Source organism: Bipolaris zeicola (genome assembly GCF_000523435.1).
Source record: "Bipolaris zeicola 26-R-13 unplaced genomic scaffold scaffold_74, whole genome shotgun sequence".
In the NCBI taxonomy this organism is placed as follows: Eukaryota; Fungi; Ascomycota; class Dothideomycetes; order Pleosporales; family Pleosporaceae; genus Bipolaris; species Bipolaris zeicola.
In genome coordinates this window covers 52,155-77,441 of record NW_006912123.1, presented here as the reverse complement: position 1 = coordinate 77,441, position 25,287 = coordinate 52,155, and the positions used below count along the sequence as shown (strand labels likewise).

General features: G+C 51.7%; 9 protein-coding genes across 9 annotated transcripts; 4 read left to right on the top strand and 5 right to left on the bottom strand.

Annotated features, from left to right (window-relative positions):
• Positions 1 to 5,597: 5,597 nt before the first annotated feature.
• COCCADRAFT_5057 (uncharacterized protein) lies at positions 5,598 to 6,956 on the top strand (the record flags this gene model as incomplete). The annotated part of the gene is made up of 1 exon (XM_007714082.1): positions 5,598 to 6,956. One exon carries the CDS (start codon positions 5,598 to 5,600, stop codon positions 6,954 to 6,956), a length of 1,359 nt encoding a protein of 452 aa, XP_007712272.1.
• A 1,286-nt stretch (positions 6,957 to 8,242) lies between these two features.
• Positions 8,243 to 9,157, top strand: COCCADRAFT_96092 (uncharacterized protein; the record flags this gene model as incomplete). Its single annotated transcript, XM_007714109.1, has 1 exon — positions 8,243 to 9,157. The coding sequence occupies one exon, from the start codon at positions 8,243 to 8,245 to the stop codon at positions 9,155 to 9,157; it is 915 nt and encodes a 304-aa protein (XP_007712299.1).
• A 288-nt stretch (positions 9,158 to 9,445) lies between these two features.
• COCCADRAFT_36781 (uncharacterized protein) lies at positions 9,446 to 9,951 on the bottom strand (the record flags this gene model as incomplete). The annotated part of the gene is made up of 2 exons (XM_007714108.1): positions 9,446 to 9,800; positions 9,896 to 9,951. The coding sequence occupies 2 exons, from the start codon at positions 9,949 to 9,951 to the stop codon at positions 9,446 to 9,448; spliced, it is 411 nt and encodes a 136-aa protein (XP_007712298.1).
• A 911-nt stretch (positions 9,952 to 10,862) lies between these two features.
• Positions 10,863 to 12,023, top strand: COCCADRAFT_96159 (uncharacterized protein; the record flags this gene model as incomplete). Its single annotated transcript, XM_007714107.1, has 1 exon — positions 10,863 to 12,023. One exon carries the CDS (start codon positions 10,863 to 10,865, stop codon positions 12,021 to 12,023), a length of 1,161 nt encoding a protein of 386 aa, XP_007712297.1.
• Positions 12,024 to 12,168: 145 nt separating this feature from the next.
• On the bottom strand, positions 12,169 to 15,418 carry COCCADRAFT_5053 (glycoside hydrolase family 35 protein; the record flags this gene model as incomplete). The annotated part of the gene is made up of 5 exons (XM_007714081.1): positions 12,169 to 13,502; positions 13,559 to 14,336; positions 14,387 to 14,789; positions 14,839 to 15,218; positions 15,290 to 15,418. The coding sequence occupies 5 exons, from the start codon at positions 15,416 to 15,418 to the stop codon at positions 12,169 to 12,171; spliced, it is 3,024 nt and encodes a 1,007-aa protein (XP_007712271.1).
• A 1,670-nt stretch (positions 15,419 to 17,088) lies between these two features.
• On the bottom strand, positions 17,089 to 20,211 carry COCCADRAFT_96097 (uncharacterized protein; the record flags this gene model as incomplete). Its single annotated transcript, XM_007714106.1, has 6 exons — positions 17,089 to 18,080; positions 18,127 to 18,560; positions 18,612 to 19,486; positions 19,537 to 19,668; positions 19,768 to 20,103; positions 20,173 to 20,211. The coding sequence occupies 6 exons, from the start codon at positions 20,209 to 20,211 to the stop codon at positions 17,089 to 17,091; spliced, it is 2,808 nt and encodes a 935-aa protein (XP_007712296.1).
• Positions 20,212 to 21,972: 1,761 nt separating this feature from the next.
• COCCADRAFT_96150 (uncharacterized protein) lies at positions 21,973 to 22,827 on the bottom strand (the record flags this gene model as incomplete). The annotated part of the gene is made up of 2 exons (XM_007714105.1): positions 21,973 to 22,062; positions 22,174 to 22,827. 2 exons carry the CDS (start codon positions 22,825 to 22,827, stop codon positions 21,973 to 21,975), a joined length of 744 nt encoding a protein of 247 aa, XP_007712295.1.
• Positions 22,828 to 23,215: 388 nt separating this feature from the next.
• On the bottom strand, positions 23,216 to 24,279 carry COCCADRAFT_96156 (uncharacterized protein; the record flags this gene model as incomplete). The annotated part of the gene is made up of 3 exons (XM_007714104.1): positions 23,216 to 23,528; positions 23,580 to 24,111; positions 24,174 to 24,279. The coding sequence occupies 3 exons, from the start codon at positions 24,277 to 24,279 to the stop codon at positions 23,216 to 23,218; spliced, it is 951 nt and encodes a 316-aa protein (XP_007712294.1).
• Positions 24,280 to 24,575: 296 nt separating this feature from the next.
• COCCADRAFT_5050 (uncharacterized protein) lies at positions 24,576 to 24,950 on the top strand (the record flags this gene model as incomplete). The annotated part of the gene is made up of 2 exons (XM_007714080.1): positions 24,576 to 24,770; positions 24,837 to 24,950. The coding sequence occupies 2 exons, from the start codon at positions 24,576 to 24,578 to the stop codon at positions 24,948 to 24,950; spliced, it is 309 nt and encodes a 102-aa protein (XP_007712270.1).
• Positions 24,951 to 25,287: the final 337 nt, after the last annotated feature.

Genomic DNA, 25,287 nt, shown 5'->3' with positions numbered 1-25,287 from the left:
CATCCGATGGTACCGTGTGGCTTGCCAGAGCTTGCCAGATTCCGATAGCGCCTGCATCCGCTGGTTCCATGGGCGTCAAAGGCCCGTGGTCCCGTCGAGTATTGGGAAGGTTGGCGCTAGGCCGCGCAGGGCACCGAGGCATAGCTAGAGTGCCTTGGTTTCTGTTTGATGAGCATTGATGACCACGGCCAAGGTCTGAGGTTGTTCACATGCCTGCCCGACGGCTCCTCACCCGCATCTCGACCTTGGCGAGACGCTTCGCTGTCTCGTGGGGCCCGCCTCGCTGGGGCGCTGTGTGCGACGTTGAGACGTCCATGTCGAAGGGAGTGGTGTCGGCGAGGGTGAGGGGAAGTACCAAGCTTTGGCCGGTGCCGGGTCTGCCGTGATGCTATTTATAAAGAGCCTTGGCATAGTCAGCGCCTGCCAGACTTGCGGCACCGCGTATCGTACAAGATTTAATTCTCACCGAGTCGCTGTCGTCTGGCCCAGGGCACTGGTTTCTGTTTGATGCGCCATTGTCTCTTTGCTTACATATTTCCGATTGGGGTTGGCTGGCATCGCGCGTAAGTATGATGACTGCATTGCTCCGCCTGGCCCCGCTCTTTCAGGTACCGGTCGCTCGACATTCTGGGCCCTTATTGCCGGGTCATCTTCACGCGCATTGACTGCTGCGTACACACTTACTCCCCCATCCAGCTAGGGTGTCGTCTGTGGACTCTGGCTGCGCCACTTTCAATAGAGTACTCGGGGTCGACGAAGAATCCAACCTTAGCGACTCAGTCGCGCGTTCACGTGTCTACACTATCTTACAAGCACACCAAATGATGCCATGGATGAAGACAGAGCTTCGAGCGCCCCACGAGTCAACTACAATCACTACTCTCAACCCTAATCCGATGGGATACTGACAATACTCCGCCATCACCCAACGCTGCGGTAGCTTTGGTCGACATCCTTACACTTGTCACGCACAAAGAATGCTCCGCAGCCACGGACCAAAACGACATAGCGCAGCACATCCATCGTATCCCTGAAAGCACGTCCGTGCCCCAGCCCTCTACGTACGGACCACACGACTTTGTGATATTCGAACCCCTCTTATGCAGATCTTCCGCACTAACAACAGGATGCCTGGAGCAGGCACCATTGTGTGGTAACAGGCAGGCTTCCCCAGTTCAACGGGTCCAGCCCTGGAATCATCCAGGCCCATCTTCCATGACTCCTCTCTCGTAATAGTAGTTCGTATACATTTCCACTTCATCAACCCCCTTTTCGTATTCCATCCATCAGCAAAGGTCATACGGGCATGTCAACCCGTGCGGGGTTCAATATACGGCTATTTCCAAAGCTATGTCCTTGCGGTACCCATTTACCGAACGTCAATTTACGGCTCCACAGGGCGCAATGACAAGCCTTTTTGAGGTGCGGCCGTGCTCGCTACACTTGCTTCGGATTCATGTAACAACCTTTTGTCCGATACCCTTCCTGTCAACTGAACAAGTCGCTTTAAACTTCGTTAATATGTATGCAGTCATCCGTCTCAAGTCAGGACGGCTCGATCTTACGCTAGAACACTAAGAAGAATTCATGTTCTACTCCGTTCCTTCTCTTGGGGTTTCGGGTCATTTTCATCAGCACTAACAAATGTTCCTAGCATGCTGACCAGAAATGGCGGCTTTGCAACAACAAAACCTCTTGGGCTGTGCAGTAATCCGGGTGCTTTCATCGCATCTTCGCCTTACACTGCTAATCAGGCAAAAAGGCTGAAGATGGTGTTTCAAACTGATTTCCAGTATTAAACCTACCTACAGACGGTTTACAAAACACCCCCTTGCGTATCCATGTCAGTTTCGGATTGACAATACTTACCTGGCAACATCAGATTACAATTGAGGCAAAACTTGGCTGGGAACAGATGGGAGCCGGCAGATTATCCAAAGCAAAAGTCGCGCCTCAAATTCTAGTTATGGAAACCTATACTATCCACGCCGCGTAACAAGGACGAAGGAGTGAATGAAGATCGATCTGCACGTGTCAACTAGATGCGTCAGACCTAAACACAAAAATCTTTCGAGCCAGATTTCTTACAATTCTAATGCAAACGCACATGGGTCATTGGTTGGGAACATGTTGTTAACAGGCAAGGGTCCGGCCTACACTTTTACCCAAGCTCCACCACGAACTTAACCTGTTCTCACAAAACAACACCTAGCCACGGCACAATCTTCCCAATGATGCACCTCTACACAAAATCAATAAGCTTACAACAAACTTTTTTCCTGTAAAAGAACGGAGTGATTGCGCCGGGCCTGATACAGCATGTTTTGCGACCAACCTGTATCAAGGACTAATGTGCTGATACCTTTAAAAAATCGTCATGACGATATTACTCACGTTCCGTATCATTTTAGCCGGGCCAAATAAGTCTCCTATGCATAGAAACTAATGAAGAGGAGTTTTCTACCTCTCTTTATTCCTTGGCCTTCTCTAGCCCAAGCCATTACTTTGCAATCCGACGTTTCTGGTCGAGACGAATGAACATACAAACACTCGTATCATCATCGATGTATATACGACAAGAAGATCTGTTTATGCAACTGACTCGTTTATGTGTATGAGGATCAGCTGAAAGTATACTGGTGTGTCATGGTAGTACTCTAGCTTTCCAGGTTTGGCTGCTGAAAGGGACTTAATGCAACATGTAGTAACTTTGGAGCATCATTACCAATCTAATTGCCAGACACGGCTAGAACACAGTCAGCTGACCAGGCTGAACTCGAAATGTTTCCGCAGATTACCCCTGGGGAAACGGGAAATGAATATAGAGTTTCTGATTCAGTGAGCGATGATTCTCATCGCTCGACTACAAACTCAATCGCATCGACACCAGTAGAGCTGAGAAATTAGAGAGAAATACTATGATAATATGACTTGAATCGTTTATTTAAACTACCTTCCTCGCTATCAAAGCACTAGTAGAGATTCATGCTTCCCAAGATGCAAAATACCTATCGAATCCCCAAATACTCCTACAAAATCGTACTACAAGTATCCAGGCTTACCAGGCACAATCCCAAAACACGACCCACCCCTCCCAAGTATCTTTTGTAAATCCTCAGCAATCGCATCTGGCCACTCGTGCGCCGCAAAATGACCACCTTTATCACGTATGCTCTTGTATACTAGGGGACCTAAAGAAAATGCAGAAGAAGAAGTTATGTCAGTAATCAATTCCCCCCCCCCCAAAAAAAAGCAATGAATTTAACCAAAAAATTCTATACCTTAAAGTCTTCACCCACAACGCAGACACGCCCCTAATCTCCCCCCCAGAAAAACGCACAACCCCCAACTTGACCACCCCCAACCCACTCGCCCTCCTCTCCTTCTCCAGCACCTCAGCCATCAGATGGCGGCATCTGCCTCATAATAAATCCTCACACAGATATTTCAGTTCCGCACCGACTATACCAAATAAACCAACCAACCCCACATCACATCACACTTCATCCTCACCTCCACACAATAGCCCCCCCCATGCATCCACTTCCCACACAGCTTTTCTCGTAGAGATGCACGTGAGCACTAGCAACAGTTCTATCTACAAAAAAAGAAAAGCGCGCGTGAGAGAGAGAGAGGGGGGGAGCGGTTTTGCGGTTTTGAGTCAGGTTGGAGTTTGGCAGTACTAGTATGCTTGGCCTCTGGGTATTAATAGACACATGATATGGGTTAGCCGTAGAAAGTCCCCAGTCTCCGCTTTGCGTCATGTATTTGGGTATGGCACAGTCTTGCATGAGTGTATTGCAGGTTTCTGCGTATTGGGGTGCAAAACCTGGTTTAGTGATTTATTTATTTTTTGGCTGAAGCTGAAGTTGGGGAGGGAGCGGGGGGGGAGATGGAGTCGAGTAAAGGGAGGAGGTTTTTGTGACTTTGAGGAAAGACCCAAACTAGCTGTGGCAGAAGAGGAGGGGTATGGTGTTTGTATTGGTACTTTTCTTGTGGAGAAAATGTATGTCTATATCTCTGAAGCCTTTAGCTTGGACTTTCTTTCGGTAGTTGGGTAGTTTATTCATCTGGGCTTCTGCTTTGCGCCAGTCAAATGCTGTTTCCCAGTGCTTTGCTAGACGTTTTATGTCGGATAGTGGTGACCCGTATGGCTATTGGTCCGGCATATCAAGCTCATCTAGAAAGTTGGCATCTGATAATTTTCTTTTCAATTTTTCCATGGTCGCATCAAAGACGGATATGGTGCATGGTTCAGGATCTGATTCCATCATGGACGAAGGCTATACTGTTGGAGTTGTTTCTTTGGAAGACGAGCCGTTATTCACATATACGATAGTGAAGCAATGATGTATTTGTTAATCGGATTCAAAAGCTGAACGAAGCTATCTTTCAACAATAATCCAACTCGTTATCGTCTGAAAGATGACAGCACTCCGTCACTGAGATTGGCAGTGAGAAGATGACGGACGGCAGGTATCGACTTATTAATTTCGCCAAGGGATCCATGAATGGCCAGGCACAACCTGATACTCCAACAAGATACTTTCTTCGGTAACATCTCCTTTTGGGAATTCTGTAAAACTTGTATTCATACAGTATTCAATATTGTAGTGCTGATAATCCAATGATGTGTAGTCAGTTTCGGTATAAGCAATGAAGCCGTATGACGTAGCGCGGCCTGTCTTGGAGCTCGTAGATCAGAAGGCTGTACAAAATATCTTCACATCACGATGCAGCAGAACTCGATGGAAGTTTGTGATGTTGAAATGATGTGAACTCTAATTTCGTATACTGGTTTAAGCGATAAACATACACGCCTCGTTGGAGACCGGATTCCACGGCGGCGATCGACTAGACCGAATGTGGTACAGCTGATCGCCGCTGTGGATTCTCTTACCATTCCTCCACCGCCAAAACCAGGATGGACCCGCCAAAATGAATTCAGGGATCCTCGACGGTAACCTGCTATGCTAAATAGAGTACAGTCTCGCCCTAGAATCATCCCGACAGCCCGTAAACAGCTAAGAAGAGGGGTGCAGCTTTAGCTACATATCGGCACAGCTGCCCGCTGTTAGCTGAAGCAAGAGAGATTCTAGCGTTCGTCGCATGACATTTCTCCAGCCAAAGAAGTACATTTCCAACACCGCGTTAAAGATTGGACGGATGGTAGTAAGTACTCTTTTAAGCCAATGAGATTGACTGCCGTCGTGCATGAGAAGCCGTCGGAAGCAATTTTAATATGCAGCTAGAGCTGCAACAACTCAGCTTCGTGGCACATGTAAAGATGAGCTGGCGTACCCTTCTGTAGTACAATGTAGGCGAGATAAAGGACCATGGTACATGAAGAATAGGCGACACCGCACATCGATTTTCGGTGCTCGGAATGAGTCGGAATAGCTCGGAATGCCCCAACTTGCGGTTGTGAGACGCGCGCCAATCATGAGTTACGGACCACGACCTGCTATCATGGCATGACTGCCTGCTTCGTTCTCGAACCACTTTTCCGATATAATAAAGGCGAATTGCCTCTTGAATTCCATCGATATCACGTCGCCTGTTAAAGAGCGAAACTGTCTTATCCGTAATCAGTCCCAATGGCATCCACGGTCGATACTGCGAGGAGCGGACATGCGATCGCAAGCGAAGCACTCGAAGCCGCAAAACAACGGTTTGCAAAGAGAAACCCAACAAGCCTCAAGTTGCACGAAGAAGCAAGCAAAAAGCTACCAGGTGGCAACACACGAAGTGTACTCCACACAGCACCATTTCCAATCTTTCTCAAGAACGGCAAAGGGTATCAGGTCACTTCGGAAGACGGACATACCTATACGGACCTTGTCGGCGAATTCACGGCCGGGTTGTACGGACACTCGCATCCGGTCATCCAATCAGCACTGATTAATACCATCAATACTGTCGGACTCAATCTAGGAGGTACAACTACGCTGGAAACAAGACATGCTGCGTTGATATGTGAGCGGTACAAGCTGGACCTTATCCGTTTTACAAATTCCGGTACGGAGGCGAACTTGCATGCCATTCAGGGCGCACGGCGCTTTACAGGAAAGAAAAAGGTTGTGGTGTTCTCCGGCGGATACCACGGCGGGTGCTATCTCTTCCCCGATAATCGTCCCGCAGAGAACTGTGTCGATAAGGACGATTGGATCGTTGCAGAGTTCAATGACATCGAGGACGCGAAGAGGAAGATTGAGGAGTCTGAAGATGTTGCTGCGGTATTGGTCGAGGGTATGCAAGGTCGAGGGCCATGTCTTGTCGGCACTCATGATTTCCTGCAGCAGGTCCAATCGTCGGCAAAGAAAGCGGGTGCCGTGTTCATTCTGGATGAGGTGCAAACAAGCCGTCTGGCACCGGGGGGACTGCAGGAGCTTGAAAGCTTGACGCCCGACATTACCACTTTAGGTAAATTCCTGGGTGGCGGGATCACGTTCGGCGCCTTTGGAGGACGAGCAGACGTCATGCGGGTTTATGATCCGCGAGAGAAGAATTCGCTAGGACACTCGGGTACATTCAACAATAACACACTCGGCATGACTGCAGGGTATACTGGTTTGGCGCAAGTGTACACTGCTGAAGTGAGTCGTGAGTTTAACGTCATGGGCGATCGATTACGCCAGCGTCTCCAAAGCCTTTCACATGGTACGAAAATGACCGTCACCGGGCTAGGAACGATCCTGGGCATTCACTTCTTACACGACGGTAAAAAGGAATTGAAAAACTACCAGGATCGCCTCGAGGACTGTGACTTGAGCATGCTGTTTTGGATTGAGATGATGGAAGACGGCTTCTGGATCTCGCAGCGGGGGAGTCTTGCAGTGATATTGGGAACACCTTGGGAAGAGCTTGAAAAGTTTGTTAACAGTGTTGAGAAATTTCTGCAGAGACACGCAAGTCTATTGGAGGTACGGATGGTCGGGGGAGAGAGTAGGCTGTAATCAGACACGTACGTGTATCTATCCAAGGTATCAGTGAAGCAGATATACGCAAGTGTGCGGCGGGATGCTATGTTCTGGATGGTTGATCATACGATGGCAATGCATGCTACAGGGCGCTTGTGAACAAGACCAACAACATACACTGATAGTAGATCTGACCGCTACTCTGAGAGTTTGATGGCGCAGGATATGGTGACTGCCGCTGCAGCATTGGATCTTGGACTGTTGCTGAGCATCTGCAATCTTGTTTCCTATGCACAGCCCGTCTCATGCTTGGCTTCTCTAGCATCTTGATTGACACAGAACCAATGCTTGTCTCAACACCAAGACACTGTACGCGAAGAGATCGAAATACAGACGTTGCGATTGGAGAAGCCAGGCGTCAAGCTTTCAGCACGTACAAGTCATTGCCGGGTGCCACGACCATAAGCTGAGCTCAGCACAGCGGACCAACGTCTACGTCTTCCCCCACATGTATTATAGGGTCGGGGCTCCGGGAGCCAGACCTGGAATGCTGCTGGTGGCGAGTAAGGAAGAGACGGCATGCCATGGCCAAAAGGTGGAGAAGGCAAAGTCAATGAAGCCGAGCAGCGGTGGCTGTTTCGAGGCTGCGTCACGGGGCACAGTCATGGGCACCAATCGCAATTCACAGTCCGCGACTGCTTGCCAAGGCGCTAGCCGGACCTGGAAAAGTACGTACACAGCAAGTCGTGTGCTCACATTGCGGTCTCGACTGGCCACACGACAAAAAAACGCCCAGCTTGTTGAAATCAGCTGCTTGTGGTGCCATGGATTCCCGAGCAATTGGTTTGCCCTGTAAGCCACACGCACGCAAAATGCCTCCCATCCCTGGTACGCGTTGAGCCGGGGCCTGCGTAAGCCTTTATTGTCCTAAAGCAGTACCTCTAGTCAGTAGTAGAGACTAGCAATCAGGGTCCAGCTGACGGGGCATGGCGCTCCGAGGGGAGGGGGTACTTGGAAAATGCCATGGGGTGTTACGTTGGCGTGTAAACCCTTTTCGAAATCTGAATTCAACGTTGTATCAATTCAACGTCATTTTGAGCATTCCCGCAAGACACACCGCCCACCCCTGTAAACTTAACGCTAACTGTGTCTGTGGTACCGCAGAGTAGCACCTGCATGCTTGGGGGGGGAGACGGCGACTAAACGTCAAAAAAGGAAGCTTAAATAAAGCTGTGGTTGTTCCCCCAGACGCCAATTGCTTTTCTTTTCTTTTCTTTCCCATCCGCCAGAAGAAAGGGCTCTCTCTCTCTCAACCGGCAAACATGCAGGACCTTGCTCCAGATCTGAATGCATCCTTTTCGAGCATTGTACCACAGCCAGCTGCTATGCTCACCGAAACATACATGCACGGTCTCGCCGTCACCCTCGGCCTTCTCCTCTTCCCCGTCATCACCGCCTTCTACATCCACAAGGACTACTGTGCCTTCCTATCCCTCGGCCCTGGCGGCACTCCCGCAACACCCATAGGCTACCTCAAAATCAAGCTCCTCTCGCTCATCTGCCTGCGGGATCCGCGGCGTCCCATTCCCATTCCACCACACTACCGGCCGCAGAGAGGCTACTTTATCGAAGACGCACTGCCGCACCGCACTGGCCATAAGCCAGAGATCCGCGGCATAGCTCCGCAGCGCCAGCAAACGCAGATTAGCACAAAGGAAATCTACGCAAAGCTTGTACTCAAGATCAAGGAGCTCGCGAGCGATCCCCGCAACAGGCTCACGGAGCGAACCAGTTGCTTCGAGAAGCACAGCACCGGCCTCTTCACCAGCATCCCCATTACCAGGACCTGTGGAGGCGAGATATGCCATGCACACCCGAGCGACGGCTCCATGCACCTGACGCTGCACCCGGCTGACGCGAATCTCATCATGGCTCACGGCTGGGGCGAGCGCCATCCGTTGGCGCGGGGTGGGTGGTGCAGAAAGTTTGTCCCTCGCGAATTCATGCTCGTCTACGCGCCCAGAGACGACGAGGAGGTCGAGATTGTAACCAAGATTGTTGCAGCCAGTATCTGGTGGGTCAGCGGTATCAATGTCAGTGGGGACACCGAAGGTCCGAGAAGGAAGAGCGCAGACGTGGCGGCTATCGGTAGGGAGATGCAGGGAGACCAGTGCTGGACTTGTAGGATGAACACGTGTGGGGGTAACAAGGTTGAGCAAATGGCGAGCGATGCTTGAGGGAGCGTGGAAGGCTGCTTCCGAGGGCTTGCGCAGGGACAGATTGATTGAATTGGTACGGGATTTTTTGGCGCGTTTAAGCATGGCGTCTGGGATTTATTGATTATCGGGATATGCAGTGTACGACACATGGGCGGGACTTGTTATTCAGAATGCTCGAGCGTGTTTGTTGGTCTTTTCATTCTTATTTTGTAAATCTGTCTCATTGATGAACCGGGCTTTTGTATCGGGATACGTTGCTGGCCTTGCAGACACACGTCGTCCACAGTATATTCTTGTAGTCATACCCTACTTTCCACCTTGCCTCATCCATGTCTCGAATTCCTTCCTCTTTCCTTTTACATCCCAGAATCCCCTCCTGCCTTCGCTGTTCCCACCAATGCCTGCATCCAGACCGAGAAAGGCATACGGGTCGCCCTCGCTCAAAACCTCCTCACCCTCCCTCGTGTAGCGACCCTCGCTTTGCTGCCCTTGTCGTGACATCTGACCCGCCCATTGTGCGTAGTGTATTGGCTTCAGCGGCGCAAAGGAAATGACGATGCCGAGGGAGAGGAGTAGGATGGAGGTGAGGAGCTCAATCGAGATGTCGAGGGGTAAGGGCGTGTTTGTGAATGTTGCTGTATGTTCGTGGGTCGAGTAGACACTTGGCAGCGTCAGTGCATGTGAGCGAATAGATGCGAATAATTATATATATGTCTCTGGTTTTGTAGATGGGCGGGTAAGCTGTGTGCGACTTACGCATGTGTAAGCAAGAGCACGCCGATGCTATTCAGCGCTGTCCCTAAGATGGCCATTGCAAAGCTTCGTGGGGTTGCCTGACGCCTGTTGAGATCGAGAATGAGCGTAAGAGATGGACCGAAGCGGGTGTGTAGTTTTGATGGCCGAGACGCTGCTGTTTGTACTGTGCAGGTAGAGATGGGGGCTGCGGGGTGGTGGAGGTTGGTTTCGGTGATGTTGACAGGATGAGCTTCAGTTTTCCTCGGCGGACCCTGGCGGCCTACTAGGTGATAGTACACAACCTTACTATGGCATGCACATGCTTTACTCTTTCCAGCCACCAATACCCCCCAACAACAAAATTATGTGTATAAGCTGTAAGATGCAAGATTTGGTAATGCCTCAATCATCCTACCATATCTTCTTGTCAGGCTACGCGCCCGACTGTATCTGCATACCTACGTCACATCAGGTAGCCGCGCAAAAATGGCACCAGTCAACAGTAGTAATTACTGGATTCAACATGGCAGTCATAATAATCGCGCAGAAAAACTCCACAAGTGGTTGTGGCTGAGCTCGGAGATGTGTGCGGTGATGCGATCTCCGACAACATGTCCGCATCGATCCCCGCATGGCAAAGCACAGCGACTTTTTGAGGTAACAACCAAGGTATAATAAAGCAGCCAAATAATTCATATTCCTATAATTTCCAAAAGCCTCATCACTTCATCTTTTCAAACAATTATCAGTCCACATTCATCACCCTATCAATACCATCTCAGTCATCTCAAGCATGGCCAACCTACCAGCATCTAATTCTACAAAGTCCCTCGACATTCTGATAGTAGGTGCCGGAGTAGCTGGTCCAGTTCTGGCTCTCCTTCTGCAACGCTCCAACCCCGACCACAACATCACAGTCATAGAACGTTGGCCCAGTCTCCGCACCGGCGGCCAGCAACTCGACCTCACAGCCCAATGCATCCCCATCATGCGTCGCCTAGGACTCCTCGAAGAACTCCGCCAATACTGCGTCAACGAAACAGGAATGGAGCTCATCGACCTCCACGGCAAAAGTCTTATGAAATTCGGCGTCACAAAAGCCGGCGACAAAGGCGGCACCTTCGAACTCACCAACGAATTCGAATTCATGCGCGGCGACTTTGTAAAAATGATGTACACAGCCAGTCTCGCAGACCGACAAACTCTAACCACCAAAGGCCATACAAGCGGTAGCCTAACCTACCTCTTCAACACAACCCTCACTGCCATATCCCAAGACACCACCACCCCAGATCTAGCAACCGCCACCTTCTCCACCAGCGAAACGAGATCCTACAACCTTATCGTCGCAGCCGACGGCCAAAACTCACGGACCCGCCGCCTCGTCTTCGGCGAAGCAGTCAACACCTCCGCCTACACCTCCCTAAACACCCACGCCGCCTTCTTCCCCATCCCACGATCACCCAACGAAACCAGTCTCGCTCGCATGTACTCTAGCCCCGAAAACCGGCTCACCATGACACGTTCCGGCGACCGCCCAGAAACGCAAGTGTACCTTATCCAAATGGCAAATGCACACCGCACGCCTGTCTTGAAAGCAGCGCAAAAGTTGCCAGTGAAGGAGCAAAAGAAGGTGTGGGCGGAGCTGTATCGCGATGCGGGATGGGAGTGTGAGCGTTTTGTGCGCGAGTTGGATGGTGCAGAGGATTTTTATGCTACGGAGATTGTGCAGGTGAAGATGCCGGGGAGGCAGTTGTATTCGGGTCGAGTGGTGTTGCTCGGTGATGCTGGGTACTGTCCCTCGCCCTTTACGGGAATGGGGACTACACTCGCGCTAATTGGCGCGTATGTGCTTGTGGGTGAGTTGGGAAAGCATGCGGGCGATGTGGGTGCGGCGCTTAGGGCGTATCAGGAGGAGATGAAGGAGCCGGTTGAGGAGAATCAGAAGTTGGGGGCTTTGGTTAATGGGGGGAAGGGCATGTTTCCTCGGTCTGCGTGGGGGATTTGGGCTGTGAATACTGTGCTGTGGACTATGGCTGTGTTGAGGGTGGATAAGGTACTAGGGATGCTGGCGGGTTTGGTGCCAGAGGGGAAGGACAGTGTGTGGAAGGTGCCGGAGTATCCTGGTATGAATATGGATGCACTATAGGCGAACTGTGTTACGCACTGGACTGGAGTCAAGTCTCATGTATTTTTTTGTAGTATTAAAAGCATATAGACGAATTAAATAGATTTTCTTTGGTTTCATAATCATAAGGTCATTCGTATAAACAACTCATCTCGGTGAGAGATATCTAATACGTTCCCTCCCTCTTCTCATACTTCTCTCCCTCCACAACCGCCACATCTCCAAGTCCACTCCAAATCTCCGCATCAACCTGAACTTCCAACCCACCAATCTTGGTCGCTCCAGCATCCAATCCCCAAAGCGACACGCCCAGATAATTCGACCCCTTGTAGTTCAAAATGCCCTCAGGAACAGGGAACTTCGTCTGCGGTCCCACATTATTAACGTATTTGCCATACTGCCATCCATTAACGTAGAGTTGAACACGGTAAGCAGGGACGCTGCTTCCAGCAGACGAAGACGTAGCGTTGGTAAAGGTAAAGCTGAGAGGCACGTCGTAGCCGGATGGGACGTCGAGTTCGAACTCTGTAGCGAAGAAGCCGACACCGGGGGCACTGATACCGTCGGTGATGGGGCCAGCAGAGGGCTTCCAATCGATATCTGAGGCGGAGAGAGCACCGGGGAGATGAAGACCTTGTCTCTCTACGAACAAGCCGCCTTCGTTGAGTGGGCCGCGTGAAATATCGCGGTAGTCTTCTCCGCCTAGGTTACCGGTGAGTTTCCAGGTCACATCCGAAGCATCGTGGCCTGAGAGCTTGTAGTCGAGGATACCACGTGGGTTCTTCATTGTTTCGGTGCCGATGGTCCAGTTTTCGTCGAGACCCTGGTTGTCGATTACAACGGTGACGGTGTATTTTGTTCCGGCGGTTAGCTTGGGGAGTGTAAAGGTCGAGTTGCCGTTCATGGCGGCGTCGTAACCGCGCCAGGATCCAAGGAATTGCGTGCCGATCCAGGCGGAGGACCCGAATGCTGAGCCACCTTGAGTCGAGAGTTGCAGGGTTGTCTCGTTGCCGGTGGCTGTGAAGGTGCCGCGGTAGAGGAGGGTGCCGGTGTGGTAGCCGTAGTCGGAGCTGTACAGCGAGACGGGGGTGGTTAGTCGACGGAGAGAGTTGTATGTCTTCTTGAGGTCTGCGACTGTCCATTTGCTGTCGTCGTATCCGGGCTGAATTTCGGGAAGAGAGTCGATGTACTTCCACTCAAGTTCGCTCAGCTTGGGAATGCTGATGTTAGGCTTGGGAAGGTCAATGGTCGCAGTGAAAGTACCCTTCTTGGAAGTTTCAAAAGAAACGTCCTTGCCGTTGAAATTCAACTTGGAAAGACCAGCAGGAACACCGCCAATGATTTCGATAGGCGTGGTGGCATTCACATCGCCGGTCAGGGCGAGAACGTCGCCAGTGACCTTGGCCGTACGCATCAGATAGCCTGCCTTGAGAATGGCAGGGTTTGAAGCGTCATGCGGAGCTTGGTCAATCGACCAATACTTGAAAGCCTCGTTACGTTCTTTGAAATCCCGTCAGCAAAATCCCCATATATGTCGCTTCATCCAAGAAACTTACCAAGCATGTAGACGTAAATGGGGCTCTCAGTTCCCAACTTGACAACCTTTCTCATAGCATCGGCCTTGAAGCTCAGCAGTGTGTGACCGCGAGTGGCTACGCTCTTGACATCGCCTTCAATAACCTCAAGCCCAGTAGTTTCGACAGAAAGCTCGTGAGTTTCTCCTGGACCACCATACACAACCAGAACAGTCTTGTCTTCGTACTTATGCCAGGTAAAGATCTCAGCAGTCGAATAAGCAATATTCGTACCACCAATATCGTAGTCGGCAACATGGACCTTTGCGTCACGTCCGTTCAGCGTGAGCGAAGTACCATTGAGCTGTGGCACAGTAATGTTTCCAAGGGCTTGCGTCGAGATCTTGAGCTGGTAGCTCGTAGTCGCCAGCGAATTATACTTGGCATGTCTCAAGAAGTAAAAGCTAGTCTTGTTGCCGTGCGCAGGGGTAACGCTGAGATCACTCGTGGTAGTCCATGTCGAGGTCGAAGCAGCACCGCGCGAAGCAGTCAGGTATTCAGGGCTGACTTTCCAAAAGTTTGCCTGGAGTTTGAGCTCAGAGTACTTTTCACGCTTGACTTGGCGGTCTTCTTCAATCGGTGCGGCGTAGTCGTACGATGTGTAGCCTCCTGGGTGACCCAAGTTTCCCCAGTTGGTACCGCCAAAGGTCATGTATAGGTTCAGGATGGTGACGCCGAAGCTGTAGAGCTGCTTGTAGAAAACGCGGTTGAACTCTGCTCCGACTAGAATTCCGCACTTGTCGAAACCTGGGCCGCCCCACTACGAAATGTTAGATAATGCTAGTAGTATCTTGATGCTTGCAGACTTACAGGGTCAAAACTGCCTGACTGGAACTCAATGATTGAGTAAGGAGTGGTCGGACTTTGCTGCTGGTGCAGTTGTTGCCAATTTGTCGGCAAGTTGTTGTCAGGCCATCTGGTAGGATTGGCACAATCGAAGCCAAGAGGGTATCCGTCGTGTCCATAGATATCGACTGCCGCAGGAGTACCAGGAGCGTTGTATCCCTTTGGAGATGCGTCGTTGCTGACAAGCGGCACAACGATGCTGGCATTGCGGATCTGATCCTCGACATAGGTCATGTAGACTGGATCGGGAAACGGCTTGATTGCGCTTGTTGCCTGAGTGTACTCGTTCTCTGGCTGAATCAGAATGATTGGTCCTCCATTCGTGATTTGTGCTTTGGCAATCGTGGCGCCAATGTTCTTCATATAACTAGACATTATCAGTATCAAATATTGCAAATAGTTCATCATCCACATACTTGTCAGTCGCCGCCAAAAAGTCTGGTGCACGAGTTCTCAGCGTGCCATTGATACGCTGGATCCACCCGGGAAAGCCTCCACCAGAAGCTTCGGCATTGATGTAAGGACCTGGTCTAGCAAGAAGGTAAATTCCCGCTTCTTGCGCCGCATCGAAAAAAGGCTGAAGACTGAACACGCCTTCCTCACGGTACACACCCGGTTTGCCTTCTAGCAGCGCCCAGTCGACATAGAAGGACACGCCATTGAATCCCAGCGCCTTGATCTTCTGGAAGATATCAAGGTACAAATCCGGAACTGGCAGTCTGAACGGATGGACTTCGCCCGAGTACAAGAAGATGCGTTCGCCATTGACAAACAGCGAGTCTTTATCCCAAGTAACCTATTCGTCAAAGTCAACATCTCCCAATTGCCACACACATTCGATTTCCCATTTTTTGATCTTAGACTTACAATATCCTGCAACGGTCCCCTCTTATACGGCTTGATAAAGTCCGTCGGCGACGTATACCCGACAGCCCTCGCTGCACCCTCTACAGCAAGACATCCCAGCGCAATCGCGCCCCCAGCAAAGCCTTTCATTCTTTTCTACTCTGTACTGTTGCCCAGCAGAAAAGTCGAAATAAATGGCAGAAAAGCTAGGTCTGCGCAAAACACAAGGACAGCAGGAAAGGAAAAGGGCGATGGTAACCCCAGTATTAATATATATAGTAGTACGCAAACTCAATTACACCATCCATACTACTACTTATTCGGATCTATGAACTATTCCGCACCAACGGACCGACGCGGCATCGTACATGGATTGTCGGCGCGCGTTTTTCTCTTTTTCGCGTGATTGTTCCTGTAACTGCATAAGTACAACATGTCAGGGCGTGGAAGAAGCGGCACAATGACACCATGGTGCATGAGGTTCCATCGCCTACAATACATACCCCAGTCGCCTCTTTCCCCGCTCTCTCTCTCTCTCTCTCGCCTTGTCGTACGAAGAAAACGGGACCGGGAAACCGGTCAAATTTGCTGAGCGCCAAAGATGTCGATTCTTATTCTTACATCTATTTTTTTCTCCAATGCTAATATAGTAAACGCACAAGTAATTGCGCTCGGGGGGGATTGCAAGTGTCATCATTCAACTTAACCATCCATCAACGTACTACTTCAAAACATAAACAAAATCTTCCCTCTCTCTCCACCTTTCCCCCGTCACCGGCCGGAACTCGAAAATCGCGAATCCCTTCCCATGTTTACCCTTCCCCTTCCCTCCCCGCCTCCTCCTCCTCCGCCGCCGCTCAATTTCCCACCAATATCCTCAAGCACACACCCCCCAGGAACCGGGCGGGAAAGTTACACCCCCGATGCAACCTACGCACGCCCGCCCCCCCCCCCCCCGCTTTTTAGCGCAAGCTTGAATAAAAAGGCTTAAGGTAAACCGGGGTGGTTGGGGTTGGGGATGGGCGGTAAAGGTAAGGTACAACACCGTTTACTACCCGTTTTAGGTAGGGTATCCGACTTTTTAGTGTCGGAACGGAGGGGATAGACCGTACACAGTAGGGTTGCGTGATATGACGTCGGTATTATGGGTATGGGTTACAAATGGGTACGGGTTACGAGGTAGGATTTTTGCGAGTAAAAGTACCGAGGTAACATTGTTTTGATATTCTATAGTTTGTGTGTTTTTGTCTACTTGGCGAATTTGGAGGAGTGCGGGGTATATAAAAAGACGAAGTAGTCGTTGGAGAGAAAAAAAACGGCGTAATGTCAAAAAAAACGTATAAAACTATTTGCACTTCCATATGCTCTGCTTCCCTCTCCCCTTCCCCGTTGTTGGCCAGAAATGCGATTCACGAATTGCCCCCCGTCAGCCAAAACAAGATGGGAGAAAAAAAAACACATGCAACCGACGAATGCTCAAGCTAGGCTCTGAACGCCCCATCTACCTCGGAGATGCTTTAAATGCGATAAACGATTGTCGAGAAAGAAAACAGAAAAAAAAATCAAGCTTGCAATCGCATCACATGTGTGTATGTTGTTCCCCCTAATCAAAAAACACCAGATGTGTGTCCCATGGTCTCGACAAAAAAAAGGGTTCCACAACGACGGAATTATGTCGCTTGGAGAAGAAGAAATTTATATACAATGGAAAAAGAGATGTCGCCCAACTATACGCCGAAGCTTTTGCTGGGCGACCGATGGTTGATCATTCAACGCCAGTATCTATCCCCGGATGCGTCCGTCTCGTCTCTTTGTACAGCTCATGACTGCTGGTATTGGTAAGTGGGTACAGAGCTACTTGGCGGGTAAAAAGCTGTGTTGGTGTTGTTGCTATCATAAGTGGAGGGCTCGACGCCCATTGTCCAGTTCGACGTCGTGTCATAAAGTGCTGCATCGCCCAACATGAGTGTGCCAAAAGCAGTAGAGTTGTTAAATGTTTGCGCGCCCCCAGCTTCTATCGCTGCTCTAGCTGCATTCATATTAGCTGACCCTGGCAAGGGCCAACCAGCATATGTAGCCTCTATGGGAATAGGCGGTGCGTGTGTGAAATGATTCGGGCCAGGCTCAAACCCACCCCTCGCTGTCGACATGTTGGTTTGGGGAACAGAGTTACTTACGTACGGGTATGTGGCCGTTGGTTGCGAGGGGTGTCCTCGGTATTGTGGCGTAGAGTCTGGGTGGTAAACATAAGTGTTCGTCTGGGGACCATAGGTGGGAGCCTGCGTCGTTGGAGGCGTTCGGATTTCATGCTGATTCACAGGCGTAAAGGCGTTTGTGACTGTATCCTGTTGATTTGGCGTGTTGTCAAATGTGCCTTCCTTCTCAGGTTTGACAGCAGCAGACCTGCGCGGCGACGTCTGCTCGGCAGAATCGTCATCGTGCGATAACCTGGTGTCGGCCAAGTCAATATCCCTGGTAGACCAGTTACTGTAGTCATCGACCGTCTTGCCAAATTGCTTGTGCATCCTCTCAAACAATTGCGCGTAGTCTTTCAGTCCGCCCCCACCAACGCCATCGCTATTGTTACTTTTGGGCGAGTCGCTAACTGAACCACCACAGTCCCTGTACTTTTTCTTTTCGCGCCGGTAGTACCGTTGCCACTCAGCCAGTTCGCAGAGCCATGAGCGAGCCATCTTGAAGCGTTTAAGGATACGGAACAGGAAGCCGTTTGCAATGTCGTGAGCTCTGGGCTCGAGGCGTGATGAAAGCATGCTATCAGGGTCCATGTTGGGAAAGTAGTGACAGTAAATGGCTACCACTGTTAGTAGAACTCTAGTAAAAGTGAAGCATAAACTTACTGCATATACCAACAGCGAAGCAAGCAAATGCCACCGTAGGTGTCTGCACCGAGTCACTGTGAACTCTGGTAGTCCCGATGGTATGTAGCAATTGGGTAAAGTCGCTGCAGGCCCGTGCGCAGTCCTTGGCTTGGTTGATCCAATACTCGGAGTCAGGAGGAGGCTCGTCAATGAGTGGTTCGTCTAGAGGACCGCGAGGGTGTGTCAAAGTCCATGGTGACGTGGGCATGTATTCTCTGTAGAGCCAAACAAAGCATAGCGTGTACATGGCATGTATCGAAACATACTTTCCAGGGTTGTTGTAGATCCGGTCCTCGGTATTCTCTGCAGTTAGTTGGAGATGGTCAGGCAAGTCACGCTTCAATTGTTTGAGCTTGTCTTCGAGTTTCTTGAACGTCGTGGTGGAATGCCATGGTGCGTTTTTGCCCTCTTGCCTGTCATTTGTTAGCGCCGCTAATGCTTAGTCGGAAGATACGATGACATACCGCCGTCCACTATTACACGACCACCGAACCACTTCGCCAAAAACAATGACGACTTTTATGTACCATGTGAGTTCGGCCTCGTGTTCACCAATCTCCCACTTTCCCCCATCTAGCTGAGAAGCTCGATCTCCATTCTGCTCATTGCGATGCTGTCGAGCCAGTGCGTCCCACTCTGCTCTCCGCTTGGCGTACGCAGCATCGTCCTCGCCTAGCAGTCTTGTCCGCGCTTTGCGTCCATAGTTGAATGCGCCGTCACTGCAAACAAGCTGGGTCCTTTGAAAGTGCTCAGGTCCCAGCATTGGCGGTCGGTCTTCTCCCCAGCTGAGATACGAGTCCATGAGGCAACAGCTCCAAAAAGTGCGGCGTTGAGTCTCGCGGAGAATGAATTGATCCTTTTCGGATAAGCGGTTCTCGCCTTCTCTTAACGCAGCCGGCTGGCCCTTTTGGTCGACATCGAGATGCGGATATCCAAGGACAATTGCACACCTAATGGCAGTTCCAATTTTGATCCAGCCCTCTCGGCCTTGCAGTGCCGTCCATTCATAGTAGCCCAGCATGAGAAGTGTCTGGATCTTCTCTAGGGTTGGGGTGCCAAAGATTTCAGCACCCATTTGGGTGCGCGTAGCCTGGGCATAGAATTCGGCAGTCTTGATGGGGTCATTTTCGGTCTGCTGGACAAGCTTGTCATGGAAGCGGGCTGTGTGGGTGAGAAAGGCCAGGAGTAAAGGTGGGTATGGCTGATGGAGCTGAGATTGTGTTTGTGTCTTGGCATCAGTCGAGTTGGCCAAAGGCTGCAGCTGCTGCACGGCACTCAAAAAGGTTCTCTTGTGCAAAAAGGGAAAGTCAATGGAGAAGTGCTTTTCGTAAATGTCAAACTGGGCGGGGTGAGTAAGAATACAGGTGGGGGATGGCGGCGCGCATTTACCAGCTCTTCCCAGACCTGGGCAGTAAGGATAGGCGACTGAAGGGCATCTTCAAAGGTGCCAAGGCCTTCTATTGGACGCTGTGCGCCAGCCGCCGTGGTGGCTAGAAGCTTGCGACGCTTCTTTGGTGGAGCCTTGTGGAAGGTCAGTACTAGAAGCGTGTTGCACATGGACGGGCAGGTGGTAACGAGGCCAGTAGGTCATCGAGGTCTACACTGCCATGACTTACTTACATCAAAGTCTGCGGTGCTGTCGCGTCGCGGTGGTGCCGAAGTGGTTGCGACAGCAGCGTGGTCCCAGATGCAGTCGCGCTTGGTGTTTGCGCAGGCTTTGCAGGTGGTACCTTGACCAGCATTTTCACACTTGGTCTTACTTCGGCGACATCTGGCACATGCAATTTGTGAGCGCATGCCTCTTTTCGCGGAGGGTTCAGCACTACCGCTGGTGGCATCAAGGGGGCCTGGAGTTTGCTGTGGAGATGCCTTGACTGTGGATGGGGAGCGCTGGGTCAATGGTGAGTGCTGCTGCTGCTGCGGTTGTTGTTGTTGTTGTTGTTGATGGTGGTGAGGCTGTTGGCGTTGGTGGTGCTGGGCGGGCGGCGATTGTGGCGGACGAAGTGGTTGATGTTGAGCGTAAACAGGCAGTGCAGTTAGCCGCGGTGCATTCTCACCAGTCATGAGAGGAGGCAATGGGCGAACAGCAGGGTAAACTGGGGGTGGTTGGACAGAGCAGAGCGCGCCTTGGTAATGCGTCGTCGGAACAAGCTTTTTTGGTGATGGTGGATGTAACAGTCGAGTCCTGGGGAGGCTGACTGGCGGGGTGGTGGACAGCGAGGGGCGGCGGCGCAGACGCGTTGCTAGTCGTCTGATTGTCGTCTGTCGCAGCTGCTATCGCCGTCGCTGGCTGGTCGGGGGGGGGGGCAATTGTGCACAGCACGCGCGGGCCGGACAAGGCCAGATGCAGGGCTGCTGGGCTGGTGCTGGGGGAGGGGGCGGATCCCAGAGGAAGCGAAGACGATCAGGGCCAGACGGCAGCAAAAGGCGCAGCAAGAAGTGCAGAGTCGGGGCGCGTTGGGAGCACTTCAGTCGTCTGCACGAGGGCAGCGTGTACAGACAGGCAGGCTGGGGGGCAGTCTGGCCTCGGATCGTGGGGTTCCAGAGTGATGGTGGTGGTGGTGGTGGTGGGAGTGCTGGGCTGGTCGTGGAGCTGCGGGCCTGACGGGTATTGAATTCATCGATTATGATTGCCCTATCGACGGGGCGCGGGCAACGGGGCAACTTGGCGTCGCCCGTCCTTTAAGCGATGCCTCCCGTCCACCGTCCGCCTTTCGTTGTCTGCCGCGCTGCCGTAAGACGTTATGCTTGTCATGCTTGCTGATACGTCATGGCCCCCCGACCAGCACACGGCCTGGCCTAGCCTAGCCATGGCGGATATCGACTTGGACGGCGGCCCGCCAAGAAGCCGTCGACTTACCGATCGTGGCTGTTGTCGCTGTCCGTATCGCTTGTCTGTGTCTGTGTCATGTCTGTCTGTCTGTCTGTCTGTCTGGATGGATGGATGGATGGATGGATTGGATGCTCGTGCTGGCTGTCGCATTGACTCGACACGTGGGCTGGCGTCCGACTTTCACATGACATGAGCCTCTCGGCCCTGTCTTCCCCATTGAGCGCCCTGCGCATACTCGACACCCAGTCCATGGTACCTATACTATGTACATAAATAAATACAGTATCATCTCAGACTGCCGTTGCGTCTGACAGACAGGCTGATGAGTTGTCGCGCGCCGTCCTTCCGCGGAGTGCTACGATAGCAATCCACTGCTCCGTGCGGACATGGCCATGGTCTCTGCCGGGCCTCGCATGACCCCATGTGGAATTGGCCCTGCACACGAGGGGGTGGTGCCAAGCATTCTACCCTACCCATCCAGCCATAGCAAGCCCACCATGACCTCGTCGTGTATGCGCGGGGAACGTTTGGGCCCCTCTTCGCTGCCGCGTAGCGGGCCATGTCGTGCATACGCATGCGTCCGGACTCTCAGCCTGGCCAGCGTGAGATTCTGCGCTGCCCATGCTGCCACACTTGCCTACGCTGCATCTTGCTCAATCCGTCTGTCCACCTGCCCACCTGCCCACCTGGCCCCCTCCCCCCCAGGCGCACAACCACTCCCACCTCCCCGCTTACCGCGACTGTCGACAGAGGTGACACCTGTGCATCTGCCTCCCTCGCCCATCTGAGGCTTCGCGACATAACCACACCTGCATATGTCTCTGATACGTCCGTCATATACCGTGCCACACCAGAGTGGAGAGCATTGCGTGATTATTCTTCCAATCGCCATTCCCCGACCTACTCTAATTGCCTAGATGCGTCCACCCGCCCACGTGCTCCCGTTCCCTACTCGCGCCTGCATTCGCATCCCATCAACCACCTCGCCCCTCTTACCACTTTTCAACCCCCGGCCTAAGGTCTATTTCCCACGTAAAGTTGGTCTTGGGCTGCGTGTGCAACCACCAGTAATCATTCGCAATCTGCACATCACCCTCCCCATTAGCCCTGCATTGCCCGTTTCCGACATTGTTCGCGAGAAAGAAAGAAAAAAAAGGCAGAAAAAGCAAAAAAGGTAAGAGATAAACACTTACCGCGTCGGCATTCAACTTTGCCTCAGCAGGCATGTCCTTGAGCCATTCCTTGGTCCTCGGAATGTCAATCACTCCATCAATAATCGCATGCGCAACATGCACCCCCTGCGGTCCAAACTCGCGCGCCAGGCTCTGACTGAGCGCCCGCAGCGCCCACTTGCCCGTCGAGAAAGATGCCATTTGCGCATTGCTCTTCACCGATGCTGTCGCCCCCGTGAAGATGAGCGACGGCGGGTGCTCTGACTGCTGCTGCACACCCTTGAGCAGCAGAGGCAGGAACGACTGGCTGAACAGAATCCCCCCCATTGCGCTAACCCCCAGGCTGGCCTGGAAAACATCCGCCCCAACCTCCAGGAACGGCTTCCGAAGAAACCCACCAGATGCGTTAAAGATGGCGGCTGCTGCCCCCACATCTGCTCCGAATTCTTCCTTGATCTTCGCAACCGCATCCCCCAGGCTGCCAGCGTCTGACACGTCAGTGCTGATGCCAATCGCCTTACCCCCCTTGGAGTTTATTTCTTGTGCCAGGCCTTCATAGTTCTCCGGCTTGCGCGCAAGCAGCACTACAGGGTACTTGGCGGAGAACTTGCGGGCTATGGATGCCCCGGTTCCAGGTCCGACGCCAGCAACAACTGTAATCAGTCTCGAGGTCATGATGTATGATGTAATGTGATTTGAGAAAAAGACAATGTGATGTCGGAGCAAGAAGAAAGAACAGACAATTTTATATCTTGTTCACTATTCACTATCAAGAGCTCACGATTACCGCCTTATAACAGCAACCAGAGATACTAATCAGAGGTATATGTTTACCAATCCACCAGTGGCATCATATCACACTCGGATTGCATAAACGCCGATTCACTGAGGGGAAGGTACGTCATGATTAATAAGCACATCTCCCTCCGATATGCACATCCATCCACCTACACAAACACATGGAGACTTGGGCAAACCCTTAATGGTCATAACTTCGTGCTTGTAAATGCTATGCTTTTGTTACGCTAACCATGTCCTCGTCACTAGCACTGCCACCATGTTCCTAGGCCCTTCCGGCCCTGCCGACCTGTATCATCTCACCGGTAGGTTTCTCGTCACTCCTCAACACTGGCCAGCTCGTCCCGTCAGCCTTGACAAGAGTCATCTCGAGCTTGGTCCCAAGGATCCGGAACTTGCTCTCTTCCGGTTTGATCGTCGAGAATAGGGGAAACTCGGTTTGGTAGCGCTTACTGTCGCTAGTAGGCAGGTCAAGTTTCACACTCGACGGCTGGAATTCAACGCTTGCAGTGGCCTTGTCAATCTTCTTGAGGTACAGAGAGGCGACCACTGAAGTCGCCGTTTGGTAGTAGTCGTGTCTGTGACGTTGTCAGCAGTCATCCTGGAGCACCATCAAAAAGCACACTCACCGGACTGTATCCAGCTTCTCCTCACCCTCCTTCTTCTTGCCACTGCCAACAAACAGGTGCCTGTCCTTTGTCTTGCAGCCTTCAATGTTCATAAACTGATCAAACTCCAACACTCTCCTCTTGCAACAACTCCAACCCTTGCTACCTTCGTGGAAGATTGGCGCGCCAGGATGATGTACGCAACTCTCCCCCTGCCTATCACCTCCCTTGTGTACAGCACCGCATCCTTTCCTCCTGCATGTCATGCCCTCCTTCACCGCTATGCTTGGGTCGTCGTCTTCAGACTCTGGGGGTGGGGCAGGCGAGGCTGTAGGCTTGGGCGCAGCTTGTGCAGTAGGTACTCGGGGCGCAGGCGGGGGAAGAGACTCGTCGAGCGATCCTAGATTGACTGCTGTGCCATTGGGTACATCGGGCGTCTCAACAGGCTCGGGCGCAGGTGTGTCGTCTACATCGGAATGTTTGCCCTTTGTGCAAGGCTCGATTGCGAGGAATTCATCAAACGTCAGGACGCGAGGCTTGCAGCATTTCCAGCCTGGATTACCATGAATCAGTCCATCTGGTCCAATTCAAAGGCGTCGCCTCATGCTAACCTACCTTTCTGTCCCTCGTGGAAGACTGGTGGGCCTGGGTGGTAGACGCACTCTTCATTCTCGTCCTCGTACGTCTTGCCGCACCCTTTGTGAACGCACTTTTTCGCCATGTCAAAGATTCTCAAAATCGCAAAACCGAGTGTGTAATGGACGTCGAGTGCGCGCTCTTTACGTTGGTGTCGTGAACCCCAGATGTTCACCTCGCGCGTCGGAATATTCTGGAACGTTGCACCCCATCATGTCATAGGCTGGGGTCCAAGCGCGGACCTTGCTTCTACGTCGACGAGGCGTCCCCGTTTGGTGCTCGGCCAAGGCGCAACCAAACTTTGCATTTCTTCCATCTGGGGTCCGACGACTGTTGCTGGATGCTTCTCGGTCGCTTTGCTTCGCGCCGCAGCCGCCCACCATGTTGCGCGCTACCTCTCGCTTACTCGCCTGCCGCATCACCTTCTTCACCCGAACCCCATGCAGCCTTTGTGACGATGCAAAAGCGGTTGTTCATAATGTAAAGGCAAAGCGGCCGCTCGAGTACCACGAGATCAATGTCATGGAACAGGGCCAGGACAAGTGGAAAGGCTTGTACGAGTTTGATACTCCGGTGGTAAGCCAACCTGGACTATCTCTGTCTATATATGCTTTCCTGAAGAGTACCTGAATGTTCGACTAGATCCACATTGACAAGGCTGGATCCCAAGAAACTTCAGCGTCATCGCTTAAACTCATGCATCGCTTCAAGGAAGGAGATGTGATGAAACTGATGGATCAGGCTGAGCGAGCTTGAGACTGCACTACCACAACCTAATCGTTTCTGGACGCGCTTTGCGCCCTTTTCAGTCTCTTCTGATATCATTAAAAGTCCATTTCTCACATCCAATATTACATGAGCTTTTTGATGCAGCCATTGCACAGATCACGAGACTCGCTTGGAGTGTAGCGGTGAGGCGTATAGTGGAGAACATACAACCCTCAGACAGCCTCGCCACTTCTCATCATACATAATCTGGCATTTCATTGGCATAGTCGGCTGAACGGAGTTGAATACGAACAAAGAAAACATACTCGCATGTTTGCCATGCACTGTCTTCCTCTGGCGTTGGTTAATGAGTGCGTCAGGCCAG